The sequence below is a fragment of the Taeniopygia guttata genome, chromosome 1, assembly GCF_048771995.1.
Source record: "Taeniopygia guttata chromosome 1, bTaeGut7.mat, whole genome shotgun sequence".
NCBI classification, from domain to species: Eukaryota; Metazoa; Chordata; class Aves; order Passeriformes; family Estrildidae; genus Taeniopygia; species Taeniopygia guttata.
In genome coordinates this window covers 7541826-7568098 of record NC_133024.1, presented here as the reverse complement: position 1 = coordinate 7568098, position 26273 = coordinate 7541826, and the positions used below count along the sequence as shown (strand labels likewise).

Genomic DNA, 26273 nt, shown 5'->3' with positions numbered 1-26273 from the left:
TTTCTTCAACTTTAACACATTACACTGTTGCACCTCATCATGCTAAGGAATCTGATTTTTTAACCAGCATATCCTACATAAAAGAGCCTTTAGATTCTTAAACACTAGAATTATCAAAAACCATATTCTTTTCAGATTTACAAATTAAATGTATAAATTAAGAGCGGATTTCTGTTAGAAGAATACTTGGGCAGATCCTTGAAATTGTACATCTTATTAATAACCTTTTCCTAGAGCATAAATATTTATCTACTGCAAAAAAACCTCTTAGTCTTTCGAGGATTTTGGTCTTAGATATCTGTAGAATTGAAGTAGGTCCTATTAAAGTGAACAGAAACATGCAGCTAAACTAAGCTTTGGACAACTACTAATTTGAAAATTCTTAAAGTTGCATTAAATTCTATAGAAATATTCACACAGTTCCTTGTCTCTTCTTCAATAAATGGTTACAGAAAAAGGTCAACATTTCTGATGCAAGAAGGAAAAATAGTAATCTACAAAATTTTATCTTTTTAATTTTTTTTTCATAGATCTCATAGTTGTGTAATCAGATTTAGTATGATATTGTATTGTGTGTCCCAGAGTGATATTGGCACGGATGTATTGTAACATTTCAAAGTGCTTTACAAAACACTCTCAGTGTTGGCAATGCAAATGTTACAAAGCCACAAGATTTAGCATTTTGCATCTAACTGGAAATTAAAATGAACCAAACATACTCCAGTAAAGTGTTGGAGGTGACACAGGGCCAGTGAATGAATTTCCACAGATGAGCAGAGACTGTGCATTCTATACCCAGAGCAAAAATTCCAACCAATAACCCAGGAAGAGATTCTGCTCAAGCCCCATCAGGCAAGAAATCATTGTTTGCATGCAACATGATCAATTATTGGTTTATTCAGCTCAGAAAACTAAACAGCAGTGCCACCTCCTGGATTGAAGGAACTCAACTTTTCCTAAAACATTCTGACTTCTATTTTAAATGGCAAATTACCCTAAAATGTGCTGTAAGTGCTTTAATTCAAATAAAAAAGGACAGTAAACACATAAGACTCGAACACATTAGATTGTTTGTAGATATGAAATGTATTTCACCATATAAGAAGGCTGGAGAATGTTTTCAAAGATTCAAACATCTTCAGCTTTCTGTCCATTGGAAGTTATACTTTGCTATCAGTTTGTTTATTTTACTTTATTTTCCTTATAAAAGTCAAGAAATAATATGAACTTTTTAAAAAAAGAGTAGATAGTGTTAATGTCAATGTGTGCATCAACATGCATTACACATGCAGCATTTTTGTAGCATGTACAGTCTTAGAAGTCCCTTCTCCTTTAAGAGGTCTCATTGGTCTAAACATACATATCCTGAATTTTCAGGAATGGAACACAAAGACTGAATGCTGTGAGGAGAGGCTGCACATGAGCAATTTTGCAATCTTGCAATGTCAGATTGCTCTGTGTAACCTCCCTGCTCCTCCACACACACAGTTACTCACCCACTGTTGTTGAGGATTTGCTTGTGGTGACCTGTCCTGAACCTGGACAAACACAACCCAAGGTTAAAACTCTACCTCTTGATCTCTGGGAGCATCTCTGTGGTTACTTGGGCAGAATGAAGCAGTAGTTAATCTGCTTTTATATCTGCATTATTGCAGATATTAAAAAAAAAAAGGCAAAAAATGCTCCCCACACTCCAGGTAATGATTTGGTAGTGCCAGCTTGACTGGATTTGTCATGAAGCTCAAGTGTCACAAAAAACATAGGAAAAAATTATGTGAAACCCAAGTGTTTCAATAACTTCAAAAGATTTCTTTCCTCCTTCCACCTTCTCCCCACTAAAAGAGGAACAATTCTTTCTTGTCTTCCCCTGTAAAAGTTCTGACCTGAAGTTGGTGTCAGGGAACTTGTAGTTAAACTCGTGGGATCTGTTGAAACAAGAAAAGTTATGACATCAACGTTAGTACTAAAAGGTAAATTTACATTTTCTGACAAGTAAAATTTCTCTACAAGTAAATTAGGAGCCTCAAATCTATCAAGTATTTGCCCATTTACATACAGGGGTATACATATATATATATATATATATATATATATATATATATATATATATACTGTGGGTGTACATATTTACACATGAACAAATACCTAGGTAAATAAGCAGATTTTTATTAGTGATTGTAAACTCCAAGAGACTCTGGAAAATGGAATGTGTATTTGTGGTTGCTCCAACAGAAGATCCACTTCATTGAAGATGCACCTGGCATTTCCAGCTCCCAAACAGACTTTTTTCTTTTCCTCTCTGAATTTGCTTTAGCATCCCTGTTTACTATTTTTACTTTTTAAATTAAGACTCAAACATCTGAGTAGGATGATGATGTTTTCAATTGAGAACTGGATCCTGTACCTGCAGGATATAATATATAGGGTTTATAATATTAAGGGTCTGAAGGAATGAAGTGGGAGATGCAGTAAGAATTTCTCTATAGTTTGTCGCCCATCAGATTTGTGGGCAGAAGTTGCTGCCCACTGGCCATCAACATCTTACTTTTGTTAGATATTTCTTCTCTCCCAGATCTAGTGTACAAACTTGCAGGAGGATTTCCCACCAATTTTTTATCAAAACATGCTTATTTAGCCAATACTATTAGGCTAAACTAGACCATTCTGGTTATGGTGCATTCTGTGTCAGCAGATTTAGGGACACAGTTTCTTTGGCAGAGAGAAACAAGAGCAGTGAATAGATGGACTGTTCTCACAGCTACTGCCGAGAAAAAAAGCTTAATTCATACCATCACAGGTTTTCAACGAGATACACACACACACACACACATAAACACACACAAACACACACACATATATATATATGTAATATATATGTATATATATTTATATCAACCTATCTGTCTATACTTTTACTACAGGATAACCAATTTAGAAGGAATTAAACTTTCCAAGACCTAAAACCTAGATGCATGCAGGAGCAAACAATTCTAAGAAAACGGTTATCAGGGAGCTACATCTTGAAAACTGTTGACAAATTGTGGTTGCTACAGATGTTCCCAAAAGCACAAGCACAAATTGATAGAAAAATCCCTAAAGGAAAACACAGGACAGTGAAAGAAGCAGCAGTGATATAAGCACAATTACTAGAAAAATCTCACTAAGGCAACAGGGTGAGATGGCAAAGGATGTTTTTAGGGTCAGCAGGGCCATAACCCTGCATCCAGAATGTGTAAATGTACACATGTGGTAAAACGTGGATATATTTTGTGACATTTGGACTGAAACAGAAAGAACAAGGAGGTAGACAAAATTAACAAAAAGTACAAAAGTGACCTCAAGCAAAACCAAAGCCAAGGGAGAGGAATTTCACATCAGGAATATGTTTCCATTCCAACCTTGGGTGCTGACAATTCCCAACTCCCTTCCCCTTTCCTTAGGAACCTCCCCCAGTCTCCAAATTTTTGCTTGAGGGTGATTAACAACATTGAACTTAGGCCCAGGGGAGCATTAAGATAGCAAACCAGAGGAAGGGACAGATAGGGGAAAAAACTGAATGTTAGCATTTTAAACTGTATCTCTGGGAATAGCCTATAGTACTTGCACACTTTGGACTATACACGTTGGCAGACCTGTAACCAGACTAATAGTAACCCTTTCATTACTATGGCTATAATTAGAATATCAATAAATACTTGTCTCCTATATTTACAGGGGCAGTTGTTTAGCTTCTGCTCTGGTACCCTGCCCTGGAGAGTTTGTACATGATACTTTGCTTGTAGTTTGTATGTGACTATCTGCACCTAGGGCTATAAAGCACTTATTTTATTGTTTATATCTTTGGCTGACTTTTGGCAGGTTTGTGAGACTAAGTTTGTCTGCTTCGTGTCTTATAATCATAAAATTTCCAGGGATAGTGGAAGAAAAATCTGTCTGTCACCATTGCTTAGTAAATCAATAACCCCAACATGAGAGCAGGACTCCCCAGCCTAATCTACCTCTTTAAATCTGCAAAATCTTCAGCTTGCAGCTCAGCTGATTAAAGGAGACTCATCTTTTGGTTTGATACTCTAATTAAGCTCCTACAGATTTTGTACAGGCTACAGATCACTCACTGCTTTCTCAAATAGTCAGAAATGGTGGAAGCACTGAATGGACCTTGGCAGTCAAGCCTCAGCTGCAGCCAGAGCAGCTTTACTAAGTTATGTAAACTGAACAGCAAGTCTTGTTTTCTTTCATCTTGTATTGGAAGAAAAAATTAGTGCCTGCTTTGAGAAAGATACTTACCTGATGAGGTTAAAGGCATCATTGTAGTAGGATTTTCAGCAGCTTCTGGAAGAAAGCAAGTTCATTATAAACTTCTTTTATCGCACAGTGTCTAGTTTTAGATGACAGAAATAAAGATTAAAAAGAAACCAGCTGTGACTATTTCTCTTTGAATCCCTGTCAGTATCCTGCTTCCCCTCTTTTGCCTCATTCTTTTACCCAGTCTTTTCTCAAACTCCATGATCTTCCCAAGGAGAAAAGATCCCAAAAATGAGTTGAGGTTATGAGATTTCAAAGCCACTGCAGGTCCTTTCAATTCTCAATTCCTATTGATTGTGTTGCACATAGAATGTCTTCACCTGGGAAATCTCTCTCAAGGCTTTTTATTCTATAGAGATTTGCAGAGCACCTGTGTATTAGAGAACAGTATTTAGAAGAGATGAATGAGTTAAAATCAACCTGGGATAGTTTACAAGAAAGAAAGTTACTTTTAATCACTGTGAAAAGTCATTTCAAGCAAGTCACACCTGTGTGACACCTCTTTCCCTCTCTGAAATATGAATGTCTCTGGCAGAGCATATTGATATACACAGTGCAAAAGTGCCACATATGATTTGGATTGTTCATTAGTTACAATTATTTTATCAAAGCACTCCTGGTAGAATGGACAGGTGCTATCTCAGGTGAAAAGAGTATTTTGAATTATCCATAGCAGTAAAAGTTCGACTACTTCAAAGTTCATCAATGGATGAACCTTTTAAGAGGCTCTTAATTATTTTTGGTGGCATTTTTGGAGTATAATGAGCAATCAATTTTCACAGTGTTGTGCAGTAATTTGTAATAAACCGTAAAGACAACTAAATATGCCCAGCCTCTGAATTTAGCCTTTGAATACTTGAAGTACTTAACAAAAAATGCAGCTTTTAGTATAGAGTAAGAGACATGGCACAGCAGATTGCCACTCCTCAGTTTTTACTTAATAGTAACTCCAGCACGTCTTCAAATGTCAGCTAATCAACTTCTGCTTCAAAGAATTCAGATTGTTTTTTAACCTCATCCTCAGTGAAGGGCTGTTTTGAAGCTTTATTCAGGTTTAAAAAAAAAGATTCCCATTGATCTTGAAGGGCTCCCATTTAGACTTTGATATATTTTCTAGTACTTACATGAAATATCTGTATATTTGCAGAATTTAAAGCTACCTAGTCCTTAAAGCCCTGTTCATTTCCATCCCATTTACATTTACCCAGGCTCTACAGGAATATAGAGCCACTTCCCTGGGTGCACTTCTCCCAAAGCGGTTTGTTTTTCTACAGGACATATTTTTGAGTAAATGAGTTTTTACTCACTGCAACTCTGAGCCCTTTTCTTATTCATTAGCAGAACAAAATTATAACTATATTTTACTTATGAAACAACATGGCTGGGGTTTAATTGCTTTAATTAGAGGGCCAAAAATTACAAATATTATGCTTCATAAGAGCATAAGAGGTGAAATTGAGTCCTTTTCACTGGGGAACCGCTACTTTGCCCTTTAGTCCCTCCTTAGGGAATGTACACAATGCTGGCTCATACTTTCTAGTAGAAAAGGTTGTAAATTCTTCTTTCAGCTGCTACTGAAACTTATGGAATGGGGGAGGATGGCACCCAAGAGAAAAAGTAACAATCCAGTTGCTGTCTGGGAGCCAAAGCTTTCATTCTTGCTACCTGCAGTTCTGAAAGATTTTTAGAATTAAAACAAAAGACAAACAATCAAAAATCCAAACAAACAAACAAAACACCCCTCAAACAAAAACTTACTAAAATTACCTATGATTTGTATGCTGTTCACATCAATTTTCAAAGCCTTGGTAGGATTAGGGTTATTTGCAACGACACCCAAAACCAGCTCATTTTTTATTTTCTCAACTGTTACCATCTTGGTAAAGTAAAGGGTGAAGATCACAACCACACTAGCAATACAAAACAGAGAAGTTAATTAGTTATTCAAGCTGATTAAAAAAATCTGCTATATGACATAATCTAGAGAATAGTTCATTGTAACACTGGTTGCATTGGCAAAGGCAGATTGTTTTTTAAATATTGGCTGGCAGAGGTAACATAAAGAAACATCTCTTAATCATCAGGTCAGTTTGAACCTTGGAGAAACTTTGTTTTTTCTTTATCTACTTTTAATTGCACTGTCAGAAAAAAAAAAACCAGAAAAAAAAAAAACCAAAACAAGACAACATTCATTTCAATTGCTGCAATGGAGCTGAACTTGAGGAAAACTAAAGTAACTTTACTGTTGTTCAGTAGGTTTAGCCCTAAAATATTGAAGGTGGATATGGAAGTATTACAAAAATTGTATAATACGGCAAAATATAATACAAAGTGACCATTTTTATAAAGCAAATCTTTGGATTCTGCATTTTTGCAGATCTGCTGTGTGATTGGCTGGATTCTCACAAGGAAACAATGATGGCTGAAAACAGAGATATTTAAAAATTGTGGTTAAACTGCATTTAATGTCTGTGAATTTTATCCAGAGTGTTTTCTGTTTGTTCTCTCTGTCCTTTCTATTCACTGTTATGAAGTTTTATGTTTGCAGCTAGAGTAAAGTAATTTTGAAGTATGACACTTGCCAAAAATACACATTTCCTCCTTAAATTTAAGTGTAAACTTTTTTATCATTAAACTACCCACTTGCAACTGACTCAGTAGTGCTCTCTGTAAGGAGTGATTAATCCTGTTTTGCTGAGCACAATTTGTAGTTTGCAATATGTAGAAAAGCTCTTTCTTGCATATTCCTGATAACCTCTAGGCCATGCTGAGCAAACAAAAGCTTTTATTGCTGTCCTTGTGACTCAGCAGCAGCGTTTCAAGGGTGAAATGCCAAGCAGATTGTCGGAAGGGGTAAACACTTTTAAAATGAAAAGAAAGTGTTTGTCTGAGACAGTGTTACGGAAAGCAGAAGTGAAGACAGATCCTTACTATTGTATTAGAAACAGGATCCAACATTCAAAACCAGCAGATTTTCTGCAATTTCTATGATTGCTGTGTCAATATACCATGGTGGAATGAGTTTTGTCCAACACAGTTATTTACAGGGAAGATATCTAGATTATCATTTTGGTTGATAGAAAGAAATAAGCTGTTCTTTGGCATAATTTCCTCTCCTCCTAAAAAAAGGCATCAAATCTGACCAGATGGGAAAGCTAAAAACCCAGCACTTACAAAGACAGCCTTGAGCAAACCATTCAGAGATATCTCCTTCTCTGATGCCCAAATTTTGATGAGAATAGTCCCTTTCTTTGTGCAGAAACCAAATTTCCTGACTGGATCTACCTTCATGAGGACAGCACTTTGGAAGTGGCCTACTCCTGCTGCTGTGTAGTCCATTCCCTTAATGTTATATAATCCTTCATAAACTGATCATATTCCACTTCCTAGCTAAGAGGGTTATGTCCTCACTATTTCAATCAAAAGATTGTTCCAGTGTAAATCTGCTTCCCATTACTTACTGATATTCGTGGTCAGATAATATCCCAATATCTTGTTTGTTTCTTTTTTCAAGGGTAGTCATTCAAGTAAACTAATCCCCTCTACATATTTATCAACTTTATGTACTTACATTGATATCACAAGAACATGTGGTAGCACAGAACTATTGATCTGTTTTCATGTAATGTGTACTTTAATTTTCTGGGTTCACCTATGAGACAACCAATGATACCATTCATTTCCCAGGGCTCTTCAGTTCTGCTAGAGTTTTAATCTTTTGTCCTCTGTTTTGTTCTTGCCTGTCACAGTGTGTCATTAGACTTCTCTTGATTTAAAACTCAAGTTACTGATAGTTACATGAAATCTGAAGCCAGTTTAAGCACTTTTACATGAGTAAACTCAGCACAAACCTATATCTTTTACTTTCTGGATAATTTCTTATCTTTCTCTCTCTTCCATTTTTCTTTCTAAATTGAGTCTCAGGGACTATCACTTTTTTTTTTAATCTAATCCTAAAGGAAGTTTTAAGAGAAAAGATATGTCTTGAAGCTTCATCCTCTTTAGAGGGCCTTATCTAAATTCTAAAAGTGTTTGGGTTTTTGTTTTTTTTTTTTTAATCTATTCACAGTCCACAGAAAAACTGTCTAAATTAGTTGTATCATTGTCTCTTGCCTATAGTTTAAGTAAACTTTGTTATATAAAATTACCTGGTCTCTGATGTCAATCTGCCATGGCCATCTTCAGATTTCCTATAGAAAAAGAAGCAACAATAAAAAAGAAAAAACACAACCAACATCACATAGTTCCCATTGAGATTAGAATGTCTTGGACAGGATGGGAATACATCTTGGAACAGTTTGATAATGAGAGACAGTGTTATAGGTGTTTTGCTGAATCAGGATGTTATTAAGAATAGTGCAGATGAAATTAACACCAGAGACCTGGATGTAAAACCTGGATATTTTTGTCAGCTGGCCTTCAGTAGGACAACCAACACCCCAGGATATTGAAAATGAGCTTTACTAAATGAAACAGATCTTACTGTACCAATTTATGGAATTTTTAGGATGCAGAGGCTGCAGCTTTTCCTGGTGTCAAATGACAGCCTTATTTGATAACGCCCTAAGGAGTGTGAATTAAGTGGATTTGTATCCGTAGGGACATAAGAATGTCTGAGCCTCCAGGCTTATGCCAGGAGATTTCTAACCTGAAATTTCTTTTAGGTGGCAAGGCTCAGAAGCCCTGCAATAAGCACCTTGGCAAAAAAATAATTCAGCAGTTCTTTGAAATATGGAATTTTTCTGAGTGGGTGTTAGCAGTCAACCTTATTGGTTTGGTCAAGGCAGGGACACACATCTGCTTGAGAAGGAAGTTTGCCCAGGGAAACACACTTGGTGTCAAATTGAGCACATTGGAAGATGTATGGTGTGAAAAGCATAATATAGGAGGTTCCCAAGGATGTCTTGATAATCAAGGTAATAACTTCTGAGAGAAATATCTAAGTGAGGACTTTTGACATTTATTTTCAATGTTAAATTAAGCTGTACCTACTTGAACCGGGAAATTTCACATCTCTCAAATTTGTATTTCAGATCACTTTCTTGAAAGATATTTTGTATCTATATGAAAAAGAGAAATCTTGAACCAATACAAAAATTAAAAATACACACATTCTCACACTATAATAATGGCTTTAGTACTAAATAACCTTTTCTCAACTACATAAGCAAGGTATTTCTTTGATAATTCACTGATTTTCTCAAATAAGGAATATATTGGGTTCTGACCAGGCTTAGGACCTGAAATAACTCTTTGAGAAGAAAAACCCATCAACAGCAGTAAATGTTAGGGAATTACTGTACCTACAAATACTCTTGAATAAAGCACAAGCTGATAGGTTCTTACCAATTTTTCGACATCAAAGGCAAGGACTTTGAAATCAGCTGATGAACTGTTTTGTAAGGTTGAAGTGAAAGATGTGCCAGAGGCTATTTTAAATATTCCCACATAGCCATGAGTATTCACATCTGCTTCAGCTAGATAATTTTAAAAAAAGGTGTTTTAATTATATAGAAATAAATGAAAAGTATTATATTAGATTTTATTTAACACAGATTACCAATACAATAATTTCTAGATTTTTTACTGCTTTGTGATGACTGATGCTCTGCCTAGTGCTGAGTTTAAAGAAAAAATAGATGTTTTTTGATGTTTACAATAGTTATAACTGTAATCATATTTTTATGAATACTCTTTGCCCCTAGTTCTCATTACTTTCCATTTTGGTTTAGATGTGTTTTCCAGCAACACTGTGTATACATAACGGATACAATGACATGCCCAATTTTGTCTAACAAAAGGGATAGAGATGAACAGGAAGACAAATAGTGAATTATGAGTATTTTTTATGTTCTGGATAAAAAATATTATGAATTATTGCCTCACACTTTACGTATTTGTGCTGTACTCTTTTTTATATGTGTAAACTGGTTTCGATGACAGCACTGGAAATATTCAGTGTCAGAATAGTTAAATTATTTTTGACCTGACCTGTCTCACCAATACATATATGAAATTCTGGGAGAATTTATAAAGAATTTAGACAACTGGTCCTTGCTGCAAATTTAATCTTGATTTTAATATGCTACAGGACATCAGGTATTCATAAAGGAATTCATTACACATTTAAAATATAATTCTTCACTGTGTAACACACTGGAAATTCTCAGAAAATATCTGAATTAGAGTTGATTGATAGCAAATGCCTTTTGCTTACCAGTTGCAGTACCAGTGGCATTTTTGATTGTGTTTGAAGGCATTAACATCAAAGCAAGTTTTAAGACAAAAGCAGATCCCAGAGACTGAAATATTACAGTTCATGGCTTAAACATCGTTATGATGGAGTTTTTCCCATTATGGCAAAGCTGCATAAAGAGGCTGTGATCACTCTCCTCCCTGAAGCCACCTCCTAACAGGAACCTGGGCATTCCCACCTGGCCCAAATGTGTATTAATTCACAGGATTCTGTGTTTTTCAAGAAACTGTTACCACGAAGAAGATCAACAGGATCAAGATCCATGGAGTGTTGATATTTTCTACTTAATCTGTTTCTACCTTACTCTCCCCTCCCAGTCCCCTCTTTCCTATTTCTTCCTTTTTATCTTACTGTTAGATAAAACCCATAATATTGATTTTGGCATATGGTCTCATTTGCACGTCAATTTGGGCAGAGGCATTTCTAAATAATTTAATAACTGAATAAAAGCAGATAAGCAATAAATACTACAACAAACAGTTTATTATGGAAGGCATAGCATAATGACACCAATTTAATATCAGCTAATAATAGTAGAATGCTTTGAGCTTCTTTGAAGGCTTTTCCTTAAAATAATTTCAAATCTGTTTAAAAAATACTTCTAAATAGCAAAAGCCCTTTTAAATTATACATCAACTATGATTAAAATATTTTATAATCATATTTCTACAAATTTTTGCCTATTTTTCTTCTAAAAACAAAGTCATTAAGTAAAACCCTGTCTCTATATTCAATAAGACACCCTTTTATTTTACTGGAGTGTGGTAGCATTCTAGTAAGAAGGTAAGAAAGTTGGTAGGTGGTGCAGTTTTTAAAATCTGGAAATAAAAACAATGGCAACTGAAGGAACAAATATGATATTCTGACATAATGGCTTTGGTTGATTGTTTTTATTTTTTTAATGTCTTATAGAAAATTCAGTCTTCATGAAAATTTAGCTGTCAGAATGAAATGCTATGGATTTTTGGTTAATGAAAGCACTAAAATCATCAATGTAACAGAATATTTCTTCAGCAACAAAAGTCGCTTTGAGACTCTCTAGTAGCCCCATATCCCTCACATGTTTTGGAACCCTGAGCTGGGTGTGACCCTCCCACTTATATCCACATTATTTCTTAACCAAAATTTTAATTCCAATTGAAAATCATGAAACATTGATAATTTAGTTTGCTTTGAGTATCGGTAACTTCTTCCCTCACATTCCAAGAACTGAATAAAGGCTAAGAGTGACTTTACCTGAGCTTTACATGGTGCAGGCAGCTGTCTGGCGCAGGAACTCTCTCACACCAATAAATTATTTAAAAATATTTTTTCAATAAAAAATTAATAGATTCCAAGGGTTAGTCCCCACAAACTCTAGGGGATTTTTAGCTTTTCAGTGGATTATTTGTATTCTGATTCAAAACTCATACATGGAGAAAAAGGCAAAATTTCACAGTTTTCCATATTACCTTCACTAATTGATGAATATGGTGGAATTACCCAAACTTTATAGCTTGGATTTCATCTTAGGGACCTTTCCCAAAGCCTAAACCATGAAAATTATTTTATATGCCTTTAGAGAATAATTCCAGTGCTTGTTTTTTCCCCCCTATTTTGTTCACATCAATTTTCAGGGAGGGAAAATACACAAACCCAAGAACAACACTTCCCCTGACCCCAGCATTAAAAACATAGCATGAAATAAAAAAATACAACTACAATTGTAAGGAATTCCTAAAGGTCTGTAGCTAAAGATTGGCTACTTACCTCGTTCCAACTCCTGGATTGATAACCAAGACAGTACAATCAATCCAACACAAATACACACAAAAATTGCAAGTAGAGAAACAAAGAAAATCTCATAGCTATTAAGAGGAACATATTTCCTATCAGATGATTTTTGCAGCTTCATTTCTGTCTCAAAAACTTCTGTGAATTAAGGACTGACAAAAGACACAGCCTGAGAAGGAAAATAATAATCCACATGAACAGATATTTATAGGAGATGCTTGTAAATGAATTACATCATAAAACTTCACTGACATAGGTTTTTACAACATTCCTGAGCAGTCATAATCATGCACAGGATATGCAAATAAGAAGAAAAAGAAATCCACTCAAAGAAGAAGCACTGAAGATACTTGTCTCAGATAAAGAACAAGCAAACCCACAGAAATGTAAGGTTAGTCACTGAATTTGCACTATTTCTTGTAATTTGATATTTTTAAGTGACAATATAAAATATTGCTGCCAAATTTATTGCCTATATAATTTTCTTTTGATAATTCCTTAATTATCCTAAGGGAAATCATGAAGACAACAGTGAAAGACATATCTTTCCTCATTATGCTTAAAAAGTTCCTTTAAAAGTAATTTTATTTATAAAGGAAGTGCTGGGAAATGAATTGTTTAGTAACGTGTCATAGCTCAGCAACGTGTTCAGCACTGAACAGCAATTCAGCAGCACAAATTTAATCTGTGTAAGGCATGGTTCTTTGACCACAGAACTGGAGAACTAATCAGAGAAGACATTATGAAATGCATGCTTGTTTTGTATTTTCTTGCCAGGCATAAATGTGCTATGGGATGCAAGTCCTTGATAAAGTTAAAGCACTGTGGATGGCAAGCGCTACTACGATAGTAGAGCAGGAGTAAATTAACAGGCAGTGTAGTAACCAGTGTAACCATCTGGTTATAAATTTAACCTGTCAAAACGCTTGAGTTTCAGAAAAGTAAAGTCATACTGATTCTATGTTTTGGGCTCTGGGGGTTACTGTTTTTGACTCTCAATCAGAGCACCAAACCCAGATTTGTGGTATGACAGTCTTCCTTGTGGAGAATCTGAACACACCAGCCATATTCCTGCCTGTCAAAGGAAAGGGAAACTTCTGGGTCAATCTTTGGAAGAGAGAAGCTTTACTATCTATTAATTGACAGAAATGGAGATAATATAAATTGGGAAGAAATGAGAAAGTCTTGAAATGAGACTCCTGGATGACATAGCAGTTCTCTGTCCATTCTTTGAGAACTGTGGTATTTGAAAGGATTGCCATTTGAAATTATATAAAGCTCTAAATCAAAAACAAAATCTTGGCCTGACCTTCATTTAGTGTAATATCATACCATAATGAAAGCAATATAGTAATATTTCACCTTGATAAAAAGAAATAATTATTTACTTATACCCAAAGTTTTTAAAACTAAATTCAGTGCAGCTTAATCATACTGCCCTGACAGAGCAAGAGAAAACTGAGTCTGTATCTTGCAAACGGATTCGATCTCTGGGTCATCATGCTAGATAGAGTAGGAATTGCTTTTGTATATATTGTATATCACAGACACACACATATATGAATACAAATGTGTGTAGATATAGATGCATACTCATGACCAGATCATATTTGTAGTGCTGAGCACTGCTAAACTGTGGCACAGTAGTGTCTTTGTAACTTTTTGTGCTTTCTCAGCGATAATTTTAATACCCTTCATTTCAAGGGGTTTAAGTTTTGACACCTTTCTGAACACTGACTCTATCACAAAAATTGATGATGTCTCTAAATAATTCACTTGGCTCAGCTATTAGGTTATCCCACACCTAGCAGAGTTGTGCCACCGCAGGGAGTAGGGGAAGGATGTGAAGAGGAGGGAATGACAGAGAGCTGTTATGGACTGACCACAAGCCCTCAGTCCTCATCTCCTTGCACCCCCTGAGGATGGCTATGAATTATTTTTGCCCTGCTGCGTTGAGGAGAGCACTGAGGAATCTTCTGAGTGGGCATCTGGCAGCCAGGTAAGGTTAAATCACTGCAATTGCCCATGCTGCCTGAAACAATACTAGTTTAGTCCTGTCTTATCCCTAATCAAATATTTTTTATTACAAGTTGGAGGAGTTTTGTGCAGATGGACTTTGATTCCTCTCTCATACTTTGCATAATTTTGCTATTTGTATCGATACCATACATAACTAATAAAAGACAAACACTATTACCCAAAGATGCCACTGCATTTTAAATTCTGACTTTACGCTCTAATGGTGAAGAGATTAGCCCAGAGGAGTAAAACCTGTGGCCACTTACAGTTCACACAGATTGATTACAGCCTGGCCAAAGATATAACTTAGCATGGGTAGTCTCAAGTTGGAGTTGTGACTCCTGCAAATGAAGTCATTTGCTAAACAATTTTATTTGGCTATAAGGCCATGGTAGCAATACTTAATAGGCAAGCCTTGGACACTGAGGCAATAGTAATTAAAAGTGAGTTCTTGGATTAATTTGTTTGCAAAATATTATAGTCTGAACTCGTATGAGCTGGCTGTAAAACAATATAAGAACCTATGTTTCCACATTTTCATTTGTAAACCTTCCATATGAGGGGAGCAGAATTCAACAGTGTGCCAATGCTTGCTTGCCAGCAGTCAGGAATTACAGAAACAGAGAGGTTTATGCTGGAAGAGACCTATGACAAGCACCTGGTCCCGCTCCTGCTTGAGACAGGGTTAAGTGAAATTAGATCAGGCTGTTCAGGGCCATGTCAAGGCAAGATCTAAACATTTCCGAGGTGGAAGGCTCCATAAACACTATGCATTGACTCCCTGCATAGTGATTTTATCCTCCCCTCTGTGTCTTATTGGAATATCAGCTGCGGCAATTTGTGTTTGTTGCCTCTTGGGCTTTGCCTTTGCAATTCTGGGAAGAATCCATTTGCCTTCTCTGCAATCATCCCTTAGATATCTGAAGGCAGCAATTAGAAATCCCTATCAGCTTGTCAGGTTCAATCCGTACTGGGACATTGGGTTACTTCACCCCAGATGCTGGACTTTGGACTTGTTGAACTTGGTTGAACATTATGGAGTTTATTCCAGGCCATTTCTATGCCTTTTAATGATGAGCACATCCTGTGACTGCAAACTGCCCTCTAGACATTGACTTCATTTGCTTCTACTTTTATTCCTTGTATAAATACTTTTCTTGTTCATTCTTCTTCTGCAGTCTTAGTTGCATTTTTTTTTTTTTAATTTTCAGCATAATCCTAAAATTTTCTTTTTACTTTAATTTCCTTTGTAGATTGATAGGACTCTTGAAAGTTGGATTTGGAAGGTTTACTGCATGACTAAACTGATGAAATTGTATGATCCATTCAGGAAAAGGGTGAGCTTTAACCACTGTTACTAACAGTTTACTACCACCTACTGCAAGTTGTGAATATTCACAGGTCATGGACACCCTGCAGCAAAGAAATTAATCACCTAAGGAAATAATGCAAAATTAAAAATAAATTAGATTACTCAGTTGAAACGAATAAAATCAGTTGCATGTTATTTTCTAAACTGTAGTTTTATGGCTCTACTTATGAACTTTATGATAAAATAATACAACATGATTTTAAAATACTTTAAATTATATAAAGGCAAATACTCTATTAATGTGATAAAACTCAGAGAAAGATGACAATTTATTTAATGTTGATAATATAGGTTTTTATAATAATTACTATAGCCATACAAGTGAAACTTTAGGTTAGACAATTTTTAAAGAAATAAGCCTTTGACAGGGTGGAAATCTAATGGCTTCACAATTTAGGTCATTTATACTGCATCCGTTTCTGCAATTCCAGTTTTGTAGCCTTATTGGGCTGCTTTTATATCCTTGCTTGATCAGGCTCCAGCACAGGGTGAAAAGACTGCTGACATAGGAGGAGAGGGGATGTTGTACTTAGATAATTCCTCTAATTCCAGACTATCACAAACATACTTAAAACCTGACCTTACATTAATGACTGGCTCTCTGTGGGAAAACATTTTGTCACCCCCCACAGACTTGCACTGACCTATCAAAAAAATGAAAATCAGCTTTCTTTTGACAGCTCCTTTCAGATGTCTAAAGTGTCTGTCCCTTTCCCTATGCAGACATCCAGAGAAGACAAAAAACCAAATCAAAAATCTGCTGTGAAGGTACAGAAAGGGATTATGAGCTATTTTCACCAAAAGGATCAATTTAAAAGAAGAAGTTTAAAATGGAGATCATATGGAAGAACAACTTCTCAGTAATGGTAGAATCACAGACTGGCCTGGATTGAAAGGGAACTTTAAGATCATCTCATTCAACCTTCCTGCTATGGACAGGGACACCTTCCACTAGATGAGGTTGCTCAGAGCCCCATCCAGCCCATGCCTACGCCTTACCACCCCCAAAGTAAAGAATTTCTTTCTGAAATACAATCTAAACCTACCATCTTTTAGTGTGAATCCATTCCCCCTTGTCCTGTCCCTCCAGGTGCTAGTAAACAGTCTCTCTTCATCTTTTCTGTTGGCTCTCTTCAGGTACTGGAACGCCACAATTAGGTCACCCCAATGATGTTCCAGGCTGTTCCAGGCTGAACAATTCCAATTCTCTCAGCCTTTCCTTATAGGAGAGGTGCTCCATCCCTCTGATCAGCTTGATGGCCCTTCTTTGGATGTGCTCCAACAGGTCCATGTTACTCCTGTGCTGGGGACCCCACAGCTGGATTGCAGTAACACCATATTAAAAAAAAAAAAAAAAAAAAAAAAAAAAAAGAGGATGAAAAATATCCATGGTAGTGGTCACCCAGCTGTGACACTTCATATGAAGGGAAAAACATGGACCTCATCTCCTAAAAAAGTTATCAGAAGTTTTAGTTAGAAAAATTTAATTATTTGTGTAATTCATTATTAAATGTTGCTTGACTAAAAGTCACATAATATACATCATTAATGTGTTACTCTCTCTTCAATGATCTTCTTGTGCATGCTTGACTCAGCAAGACATAGCTCAGCAGAGGAGTTAGGGGAGCAAAGGAGTGCATAGTCTTTGTATTCATCCTCTTTTCACCAGTTTCCAGAATAACCCAGCTTGGAGGACTTGTTGAATATTCTGTTTTCTGGAATGTTATTTCTTATCCTGAGGTTCTTAGAGAAGCTCACAAAATTTTAAAAGGGCATGCAGTATTAAAGATGTCAGATTGAGCAGTATTATTTTATTTAAATTGGATTAGAGGTGGAGAGAAAACTATGCTGTAGAACACACAAGTGTAGAACAAATTTGGGAATACTTGTTTTAATAAAAACAAAGGTATGAAGGAACAGCGTCTCCATTTCCCTCCTGAAGTCATACAGTTTATGATAATTAAAAATCCAACTAATTGACCATCCCAAGCCCTCCAAAACCAAACTGGAAGAACCCCAACCTGCTTTCAAGGACATGGAACAAGTCTTGGCCTAGGTTATGTAGGTCTCCATTTGGCTGTGGTATGTCAAAGGTGGGAAGATAGAGAAGGGAATTGGACCTGGTATGTGCCTTCAGTCCCTGAACATTCCCCAAATCCTGGGTCTAAGTGTGTATTGAGCTAGCAATTATTGAAATCTCTGAGTTGATGTCTGGTGGCCTCATCACATTGGAAGATTTACTGTAGTGGGAACATCTTGTGGAGTCATCTGGGTGTTTGCTCTGAGACACTGCCCGAGAACTTTCACATGCACACCCAACAAGCTTCCTAGGGGTGATCACTGAACAGAGGAGATGTATAATGTGCAAAATAATAAAGTAATGGATAATATAGTAATGGATGAGGTAACCAATACATCTACTTTGTGTGGAAAACCATATTGAAACTGAAAAAAGGTTCTGAGAAGTTTTAGATTCCCATCACATGAGGAAATATCTATGTTGCTTTGTGCACTCATAGTTTAAATTCTGACTTCCAGGAAGACCATAACAAATAGGAAGAAAAAAAGTATAAATCCCTTATAGATTTTATACATTCCATGAAAAGTGTTCAGAAATATGGATTAAGCTGAACTATTCAATTAAAAGATCAAAGTAAATTGCTGGCGAGTAATCTGCTTTCATGTTAACAAGTCTATATCAGAAAAGTAATTTAAAAGGCAGTGCTGTCATTAGCAATAGCTCTTCAGACTGTCTTGGGGAAAAAAAAAATTGCACAGAAAGCGAAACTGGAATATATCACCTTTCCCTCAATTTGGAGCAAGGCCTTTTTAAAGCAAACAAAAAACTCTCCTTGTTTCAGCATATCCAGGAAGATCTCACAGGATGGCACTGTGAGGTTCTTTTCTGGGTCAGGCCAGTCTTGTCTGACTGGTTGGCAGCAGCTCAACATTCACTTTCTCTTCTCAACAGTTTCCAACAGAGAATCAAAGAATCTTATTTTAAGTCAGACTCAGAGAAATATGTTTCTGAATATATTATAATAAAAAGTGGGGATAATTAAAAGTATCCAGAAAGGAAATCTGTGATTAATCCAGTTGACTTCAGCAGAAGTGATCACAGAGCCAGCAACAGGCTTGGAGAATAAAGGAAGATTTTCACCTAACTTTAGAGACCCTATGGTGAGGGTAAGAATTTGCTTCTGGAATCAAATCCTTCTACACTGACTAAATATCATAAATAAATATTTTATCATAAATGTCTTATTTTTAGTAAATTAAAATTAGATAAAATGGGAATAACATGATGCTTTGCATTCAAAAAATAAACTGATAGACTACATTGAGTTAATTAGCTGAGTTTAAAGAACTACATGCACCTACTTCCTTATGTTCCCCTTTTTCAGGGGAAAAAAGGTGTGGATCGTGGAAAAACAAAGTGAAGACAATAACAATCAAGAAGAAAACAGAAAACAGCATGAACCATCTGAGCAATGGAAAGAGCATGTCAATGCAAACTTCTCTGTGACCAGTAAATGGGATGAGTTAAGAACAGATATAGCACACAAGGGAAAGAATCAGAGTCAACTCAGCTGATAACACTGCATGGCAAAATGGGCAGGAAAAAGACAAAGGTCAAGGGGAAGTAGCAGCATTATTGCTTCTCTGAATTCTCTGATTAATTGATGTAAATTGATGCCAGTGTGGAGCAGTCACTGAAAACAGCAATAAATTTACCACAATGTAATAGTTTCTATGAATAAAACAAATCACAGGAACATTGCTGTGTATAAAGATTTGTGTGCCTTGTAGGCTTATATGGAAGCATTGAAAATAAAATTCAAGTGTCAGGGGAATGATTCTCCTCTTTCATTCTTACCTTTTGTTCTGAATGATAGAATAAATGCAAACGAAGTTTTCTATACTATACATCACAGGGCTTTGTCAGTATGTATTTGTTTCCAAAGAAGTTTGAAAGAAAACCTTCATCTCTGTTTGCAGGTTAAAGGGCCACAAAACACAGAACAGGGAAAGGTCTGAAACAAGAACTTAGATATGGGGTAGTTTAGCCTCTATGTGTCCTATGTAAACCACTTCTGCAAAATATGGGGAAAAATCTGGGCAAAGTTATCTGTATTAAACTCCATCTTCATCTTTTGTGTAGTTTCCAGCACTCTTTCCGAAGTTTGTCCATGATACTTAGAAAACTGTAATTCCTGATGAATATTCAGAGATTTTTGTCTCAAAAAATATGTAAAATGGGAATATTCATATTCAAATAATTAAACCATTAAGATCTGTATTTCATTAATGTTATTTCAACTGTTCAATGAACACTCTTGACTGCAGATCTTGATAAGCATTGCTGTGCCCTGTTCTACAGGTTGGCTTCCTTAAAAGGCCATTAAATTTTAACTATTAAAAATATGAATAGCATTTGTTTCCCTGAAATTTAAGTACTTTAAAATCCTCAGGTCCTCTTGCTAAATATCTATCTCTTTTAGACCAATAGATATTTAAACTGATCTCTTTTCTTAAGACTCTGAAAAACCCTAACTATAGGTATCTCCATAACATGAGAAGTAAGAAATGCTCAAGGAGAAATAATTATCTCTGTTGCTAACTTACACAATCAATAATACAAAGATTGGAATGATTTTGGAAATCTGTACGTGAAATCCAATCTGGCTTTATGAAGCATTTGTTCTCCTGCGTATCTGTGCTGTGGATATAACATTCTTAACTGCCTGAGATTCTGCAGGCCAGATCATAAGAAACAAACCCTCAAATTTCTCTATTATTATACCTTTTGTTGCCACCTCATGTGGTTACTTTTCTGTTGCCCACATCAGGCAGAGTAAAGGAAAATCAGATACGTGGGTCAGAAACAGATTACACAAATAAAGGGAGAAGATAGGAAGAAGTAAATCTGAAATCCTTGCCATTCACTCACAAAATGAGGTGAAAGCTGAGACTGGAGAGGCTGTAAAAGAGAACTGATAAGCATTTACATAGTGCTCAGTGTGTCAAATGTGAGAATAAACTTACTCTCTAAATATAGATATTCCAAAGCATATTGGCAGCATGACATTTTTTTGATGTTAAAAATTATCTACACATCCTTCCAAAAACTTTCAGCCTCAGCCTTGCTCCTTTCCTTTTGAAATTTGTAGTGCAGCTTTCAGTAGAAGCTTAGCCTGACTTTAAAAAGATTTATATCAGTGCAGAATCCTTTGAAAAATCCCACTTTTTACTTAATGTAGCAGCAAGACAACAATTATGTGTGGGTTTTGGAGGAAAGGTATGACAAGGCAACACTTCTACTTCATTTTAAAAGATTCCCCAAACCAGGTAACACAGATGTCAAGTTAGAATACTAAATGATTTGGTCATTCTTATTTTCTTGTCCTCTGTACATGACCCTCTAAATAACTACTGAACTAAAAGTAACTTATATTATTTTAGATACATGTGGAGAGATATTCAGGTCAGACCTCTATGATAATCCATTTAGCTTCTTGTGTCAAATTAACTTTTCACATTGGAAATTGACAAGATGATAAATAAACAAAATTAAGTACAATTGGTTTCTTGGTCTTATTTTTAACACAATAATTATTTTAGCAGTAGCTGACAGGTAGCACAGAAGGATGAAGAAAATGCTGTTGGATTTTGAAAACAACTAAGCATATAATTATTTTCTCAAAGATTCAAATAACTGGGCTCATCTATTTGAACAAGAGTTCAAATTTGGGTCATTGTGTTCAAATTGTTTTTTATTTCAAAACTCTTTAAACGCTCCCAAGATACTGAATGGGAAAATATTTTATATCTCTCTGCTGTTGAATCTATCAACAACTTCTTTTCTTTAATGCCTATGTAAATTGGGAAAAAAAAATCTGATATCAAACACAGCAGAGATATTAACAATGATATTTGAAATTTTATGGCTTTTTTCTATTACAAGACTTCAGCATCAATTTGTCTTCATTTAAAAATTGGAATTGCCACTGAAAAACCAATGAGAACTGGGCAACTGGACTAGTCTGTGTGGAAGGATTTACATCTCACTGTAAATCAACTCTGACAGATTTCATATGGTTTGGAGGAAAAGAAACAAACAAAAACAAAAAGAGAAAAAAACTTGCTCTTTAAGTCAGTCTAAAACATTGCAAAAGCATAACAATTATTAGAAACAGATCAAATGTAGTGATGTAAAAAATCGGGGCTTAGAGAACCCTTACAGAAGTGACCAATATTTCAGATTTCATATATGTTTTCCCTTGTAGGAAGGAAGGGACAGGCAATGGGAATGGGATGATTCAGTGCAATTCTGCAAAAAGCATTTAAAAACTTGCAAACATATCTGCATTTTCAGTTGTATTCATCTAAAACTATACAATTACACAAATGTTTTAGCATTTCCAACTAACATATATATCAATTATTTCAATAGAAAAGTTATAAAAGCAAAAAAGCAAACCCCTTGATTTTCTCCTAACTTTGCAGAAACAACACATTTTGAATCAATTTACCTCTAAAAATATGTCTTATTAAGTACAAGCCCAGCAGATGGATTTGAGATCTCTGCTTTTTTTTTCATTTACATATAGAATTGATGAAAGATTGCAGAAGTGGAACCAAGTTTGAAATTCTATTGCTAAAAGGCTGCAGTTCCCTCTCTCATACCTCTGTCAATTCTTCAAATTATAAATGGAAAATTAAACTGTTTCAGTCACAAAAGACTGAACTTGAATTTAAAATTATAAGATTATATTGAGTTGAAAATAGAATTTTAGGAATCATTGTTAGTGTACAACTGTATTGCAAGATTTTCCTGTTACTACCAACTGAAATAAATCCATATGTATTTACTGATTGTCTTGGGAACAAAAACTTTTAGCAGAGTCTGCTATAAAATGGTCTGAAAGTTTCTGCTCTGAAAAAATAAGGACTTTTAAATCTTACAAGTTTTTAGAGATTTAAGTCGGCAGAACAAGACAGATGCAACATTAAGAATCTGTAAATGCTGAATGAATCCCACATATTTTATAACAAATATTAAGCTTCTATTTCTTTTCCAGGAGCAAGAAATAATAACCATGATTGATGATTGCTACTAAATAAACAGATACAACAATATAATCTAGTTTATTTTAATTTTTTCTGTTTTTATTATTTCTTAAGTAAAATCTTTTCCTACACTGTAGCACTTGTCTGACTTTCTTCCATGAGCTTAGAGTTTCATTTTGGGACACTAAGATCCTGCATTTTCCTTCTCTCACCCAGTAATACTTGTTCTTGCTGGTTTTCTTTGAGACTTTAAGATCAAGTTTATCCAAGAGAAAAGCAAGGTCACAAATAATAAAGTCAAATTGTGTCACCACTTGTATTTTTGCAGCATTTTCAAAAAAAAAAAGAGTATGTGGAGGCTGAAAACAGCATAATCTCTCACAAAAAAATGATTTTCACTGCAGTCACATGTGAACACATGAAAAGTCAAATATAAAGAAAAAGGGTAACATTTAATGGGGAAGCAGGCTAGTAAAATGCCTATTAAATGGTGTAATAGTACAACTGTACAAATGATAATATTTATACAAATTCTAAACACTTGAGAAGTAAAAGTATAATGGAATTATAATATAATTTCTTCCTGATGTATAATTTCATATGTTCTGTATTGGCTAGAAATTATGTGAAACGAATTTAAATACTTAGAGATATTTTTGTTTAAAAATTGTTTCAAGCCATCTCCTATAAATACATGAAAAAACATGATGCTTTTGAAACAGATGAGGTTGTAAATGGCATTTACACCACCCCTGGGAAAGTCAACAAAATATACTTGGTCATTCAGAAATCACAGAAATGGAGACAAACCATTTGTTAAATAAAGGACAGAAGCTGAATTTTAACTTAATTTCTAATAACTAAAATGTTCAATCATCTGTTAAAAAATAAAAATACAGAGAATTAGGAGACATTGTGTCCAAAGTGAGATTTAGGTTTGGTCGGATGAAAGTTAAACATGTTGGAAGGCTAAGCCAGAAAACTATAAAAAAATACAATCCAGTTAAAAAATACAAGAAATATCAAAAAAGGTAAAATGAAAAAAAAAAAAGAGAAAAGGTAATGTATTTTGAAAACACCACAATGTATAGACTAAACTATGACACAATATGGAAAAAAATCTGTCAACTATGAGTAATTCAGGTATTAATTATTAAATTTTTTCTTTCTTAAAGAAACTCATTGTTTACTCTTCTCTACTGTAATGTGAAATTTTGCATGTTACAGTGAAGAAAGAGTCTGTTAAGCACTATTTAAGCTGTTGAAAGGAACTGTGAGTATATACTGGGAGGCTGAAGAGGGACATTTTGTCAAGACCTATAGTGATAGAATAATGGGTTCAAATTAAAGGAGGGAAAATTTAGGTTAGATATTAGAAAGAAATTTTTCCTTGAGAGAGTGGTGATGCCCTGGCACAGGTTTCTCAGAGAAGCTGTGGGTACCCCATCGCTGGGGGTGTTCAAGGCCAGGTTTGATGGGGCTTGGAGCAACCTGGTCTAGTGGAAGGTGTCCCTGCCCGTGGCAGGAGTTTGGAAAAAGATGGTCTCTAAAGTCCCTTCCAGCCCTTTAACTGTCTATGATTTTATCCTGACTTGCTGAAGAATGAGAAACACGTTCACCTCTCAAACTTTGTATAGAAATCTGTCTACTAAAGGTGTGAGAGCAGCGCATTTGCCTGCGACGCTGGAGCCTGGTTGCAGGGAGCTGGGAAAGGGTGCTCTAAATTTCCCTTCCAAATTTCCAAAGAATGTGACTTTGTTGCCATTAAAGCTGTATAGGGACAAACACACACCCAGTGACTCCTACAGAGGTGCCATAGCTCTTACATTGACACCACCACTTCCAAACCATAGCAAGGAATTCCAAAGGTTCAATAAAATGCAAGCCAGTGTTGTTCCAATGTTTTTTCATTGTTAAGCATGATGTTATATGGCATGGAATATCCCTCTGACCTGACTTTGTCCTACCATGCTCACTGTGGGAGTCAGAATGGGGAGTAGAGACAACCTTGGCTCTGCTCAGCCATAGCCAAAATATGAGAGAGTTTCAGACACAATTACAAAACATGGTGTCATACAGGCTGCTAGGAGGAAAATTAACTCCACCCCAGCTGGACCCAGTACAATAGATAAAAAGAATAATACTTAATCTAATGAAGCAATTTAGTGAGTAAATAAATATTAATTAAGTAGATTTGATAACCACTACATCTACTTCACTGGTATGAAGCTTTCACATTGGTGACAGCTGGTGACACTAAATGACAAGGTAAAGACAGGAAAAAAAAGAAAAGTGAAGGTGATTTTTCCAATACTTACCACTATAGGGAATTTTAAACTCCTGGGTAGGAAACCTTTAACTAACAGATCAATTTTGAAGAGCTGCAAGAAGATATGAACCTCTGCATTAACAAAACTCACAGTCAGACCAATATTGTTAAAACTCATACTCCTTGCCTGATCTACCACCCTTTTGGAAACAATATATTCATTATCAAGAGGCAGCAACTGTGTTTATTGCTGAATCTTAGTCTCTGCACAGTATTCTTATTTTAACTCAGACAAATAAAACATGGTTTTCTCTTTCCATGTAAGAAAACAAGTTTTTTCATTCTCATGGATCAGGTTTTATACTACTGTATGAACTGCTGGGATTTTTGCTTTGTGCTACAGGATTTACACTGACCATCCCTTATTTTGCAGTATGTTTATCTTTCAAAGTCATGTTCCACTGTGCATTGAAGTCAATATTACAAATTTGAAAGAGACATTTGACTGCAACATTTCAACTGGGCTCACTGAACAACATACCAGTAGTGATAATTTTGGGACCTGCTGGACAGCAGTCTATTTTTGGACACTTTAAGATGTATCTTTAAGCTTAAAGTACTTCTTCATAAGGAGTGGTTAATGTACACAGATTTTAGGCTCCTGGTATATCAAAGGAACTTTTCCAATAATTTCTGAAAGTTTCTGAATTAGTGGAAGGTGTCTCTCTGTCCACTGTAGGGGGCTGGAACTATTTGATCTGTAAGGGCCTTTCCAACCCAGACTATTCTGATTCCATGAGAATATGTAATACAACATTAGACTATGTCAATGTGAGTGGGAAATAGCTTGTTTTCACCTGTATGACATCCTTCTATTGGTTAAATGCAAATTTAGGCAAAGCCCATCTGTACCCCTAACAGATTTCTCTGAGTCACACCACCTTTTATGCTTTCTAAGCACATTCTGGATTCTCTAAAGGAGAGGATTTTTTGCCACTGGGCTATATCAGATTAAAATTGTGCTCCCTGAGCTGGCTCAGCTAAGCCAGACATGACTGAAGAGGGGTTAGAGAGAATTAACCCTTCACCCCATACCACTGAACTGCACACAGAAAACAGCATGTGGCCCTCTCATGCTGCCTAACAACATCAAAGCAAATCCAGGCAGGTGATCCCGGGGATTGTGGTGCTGATGAAGTGATACATAG

General features: G+C 35.6%; 1 protein-coding gene and 1 long non-coding RNA gene across 2 annotated transcripts in view; one reads left to right on the top strand and one right to left on the bottom strand.

Moving 5' to 3' along the window:
* TMPRSS15 (transmembrane serine protease 15) overlaps positions 1–12497 on the bottom strand; it is a 51795-nt gene extending 39298 nt beyond the window's left edge. The window contains 8 exon segments of the mRNA XM_072929968.1: positions 1497–1538; positions 1884–1925; positions 4288–4332; positions 6073–6215; positions 8454–8495; positions 9298–9365; positions 9652–9782; positions 12311–12497. Coding sequence (XP_072786069.1) covers positions 1497–1538; positions 1884–1925; positions 4288–4332; positions 6073–6215; positions 8454–8495; positions 9298–9365; positions 9652–9782; positions 12311–12455 — 658 coding nt within the window. The 5' untranslated portion in view covers positions 12456–12497.
* Positions 12498–15221: 2724 nt separating this feature from the next.
* LOC140682145 (uncharacterized) lies at positions 15222–21306 on the top strand. The gene is made up of 2 exons (XR_012053428.1): positions 15222–15690; positions 19130–21306. It is a non-coding gene; the product is annotated as an uncharacterized lncRNA (long non-coding RNA).
* The last annotated feature ends 4967 nt before the right edge of the window (positions 21307–26273 follow it).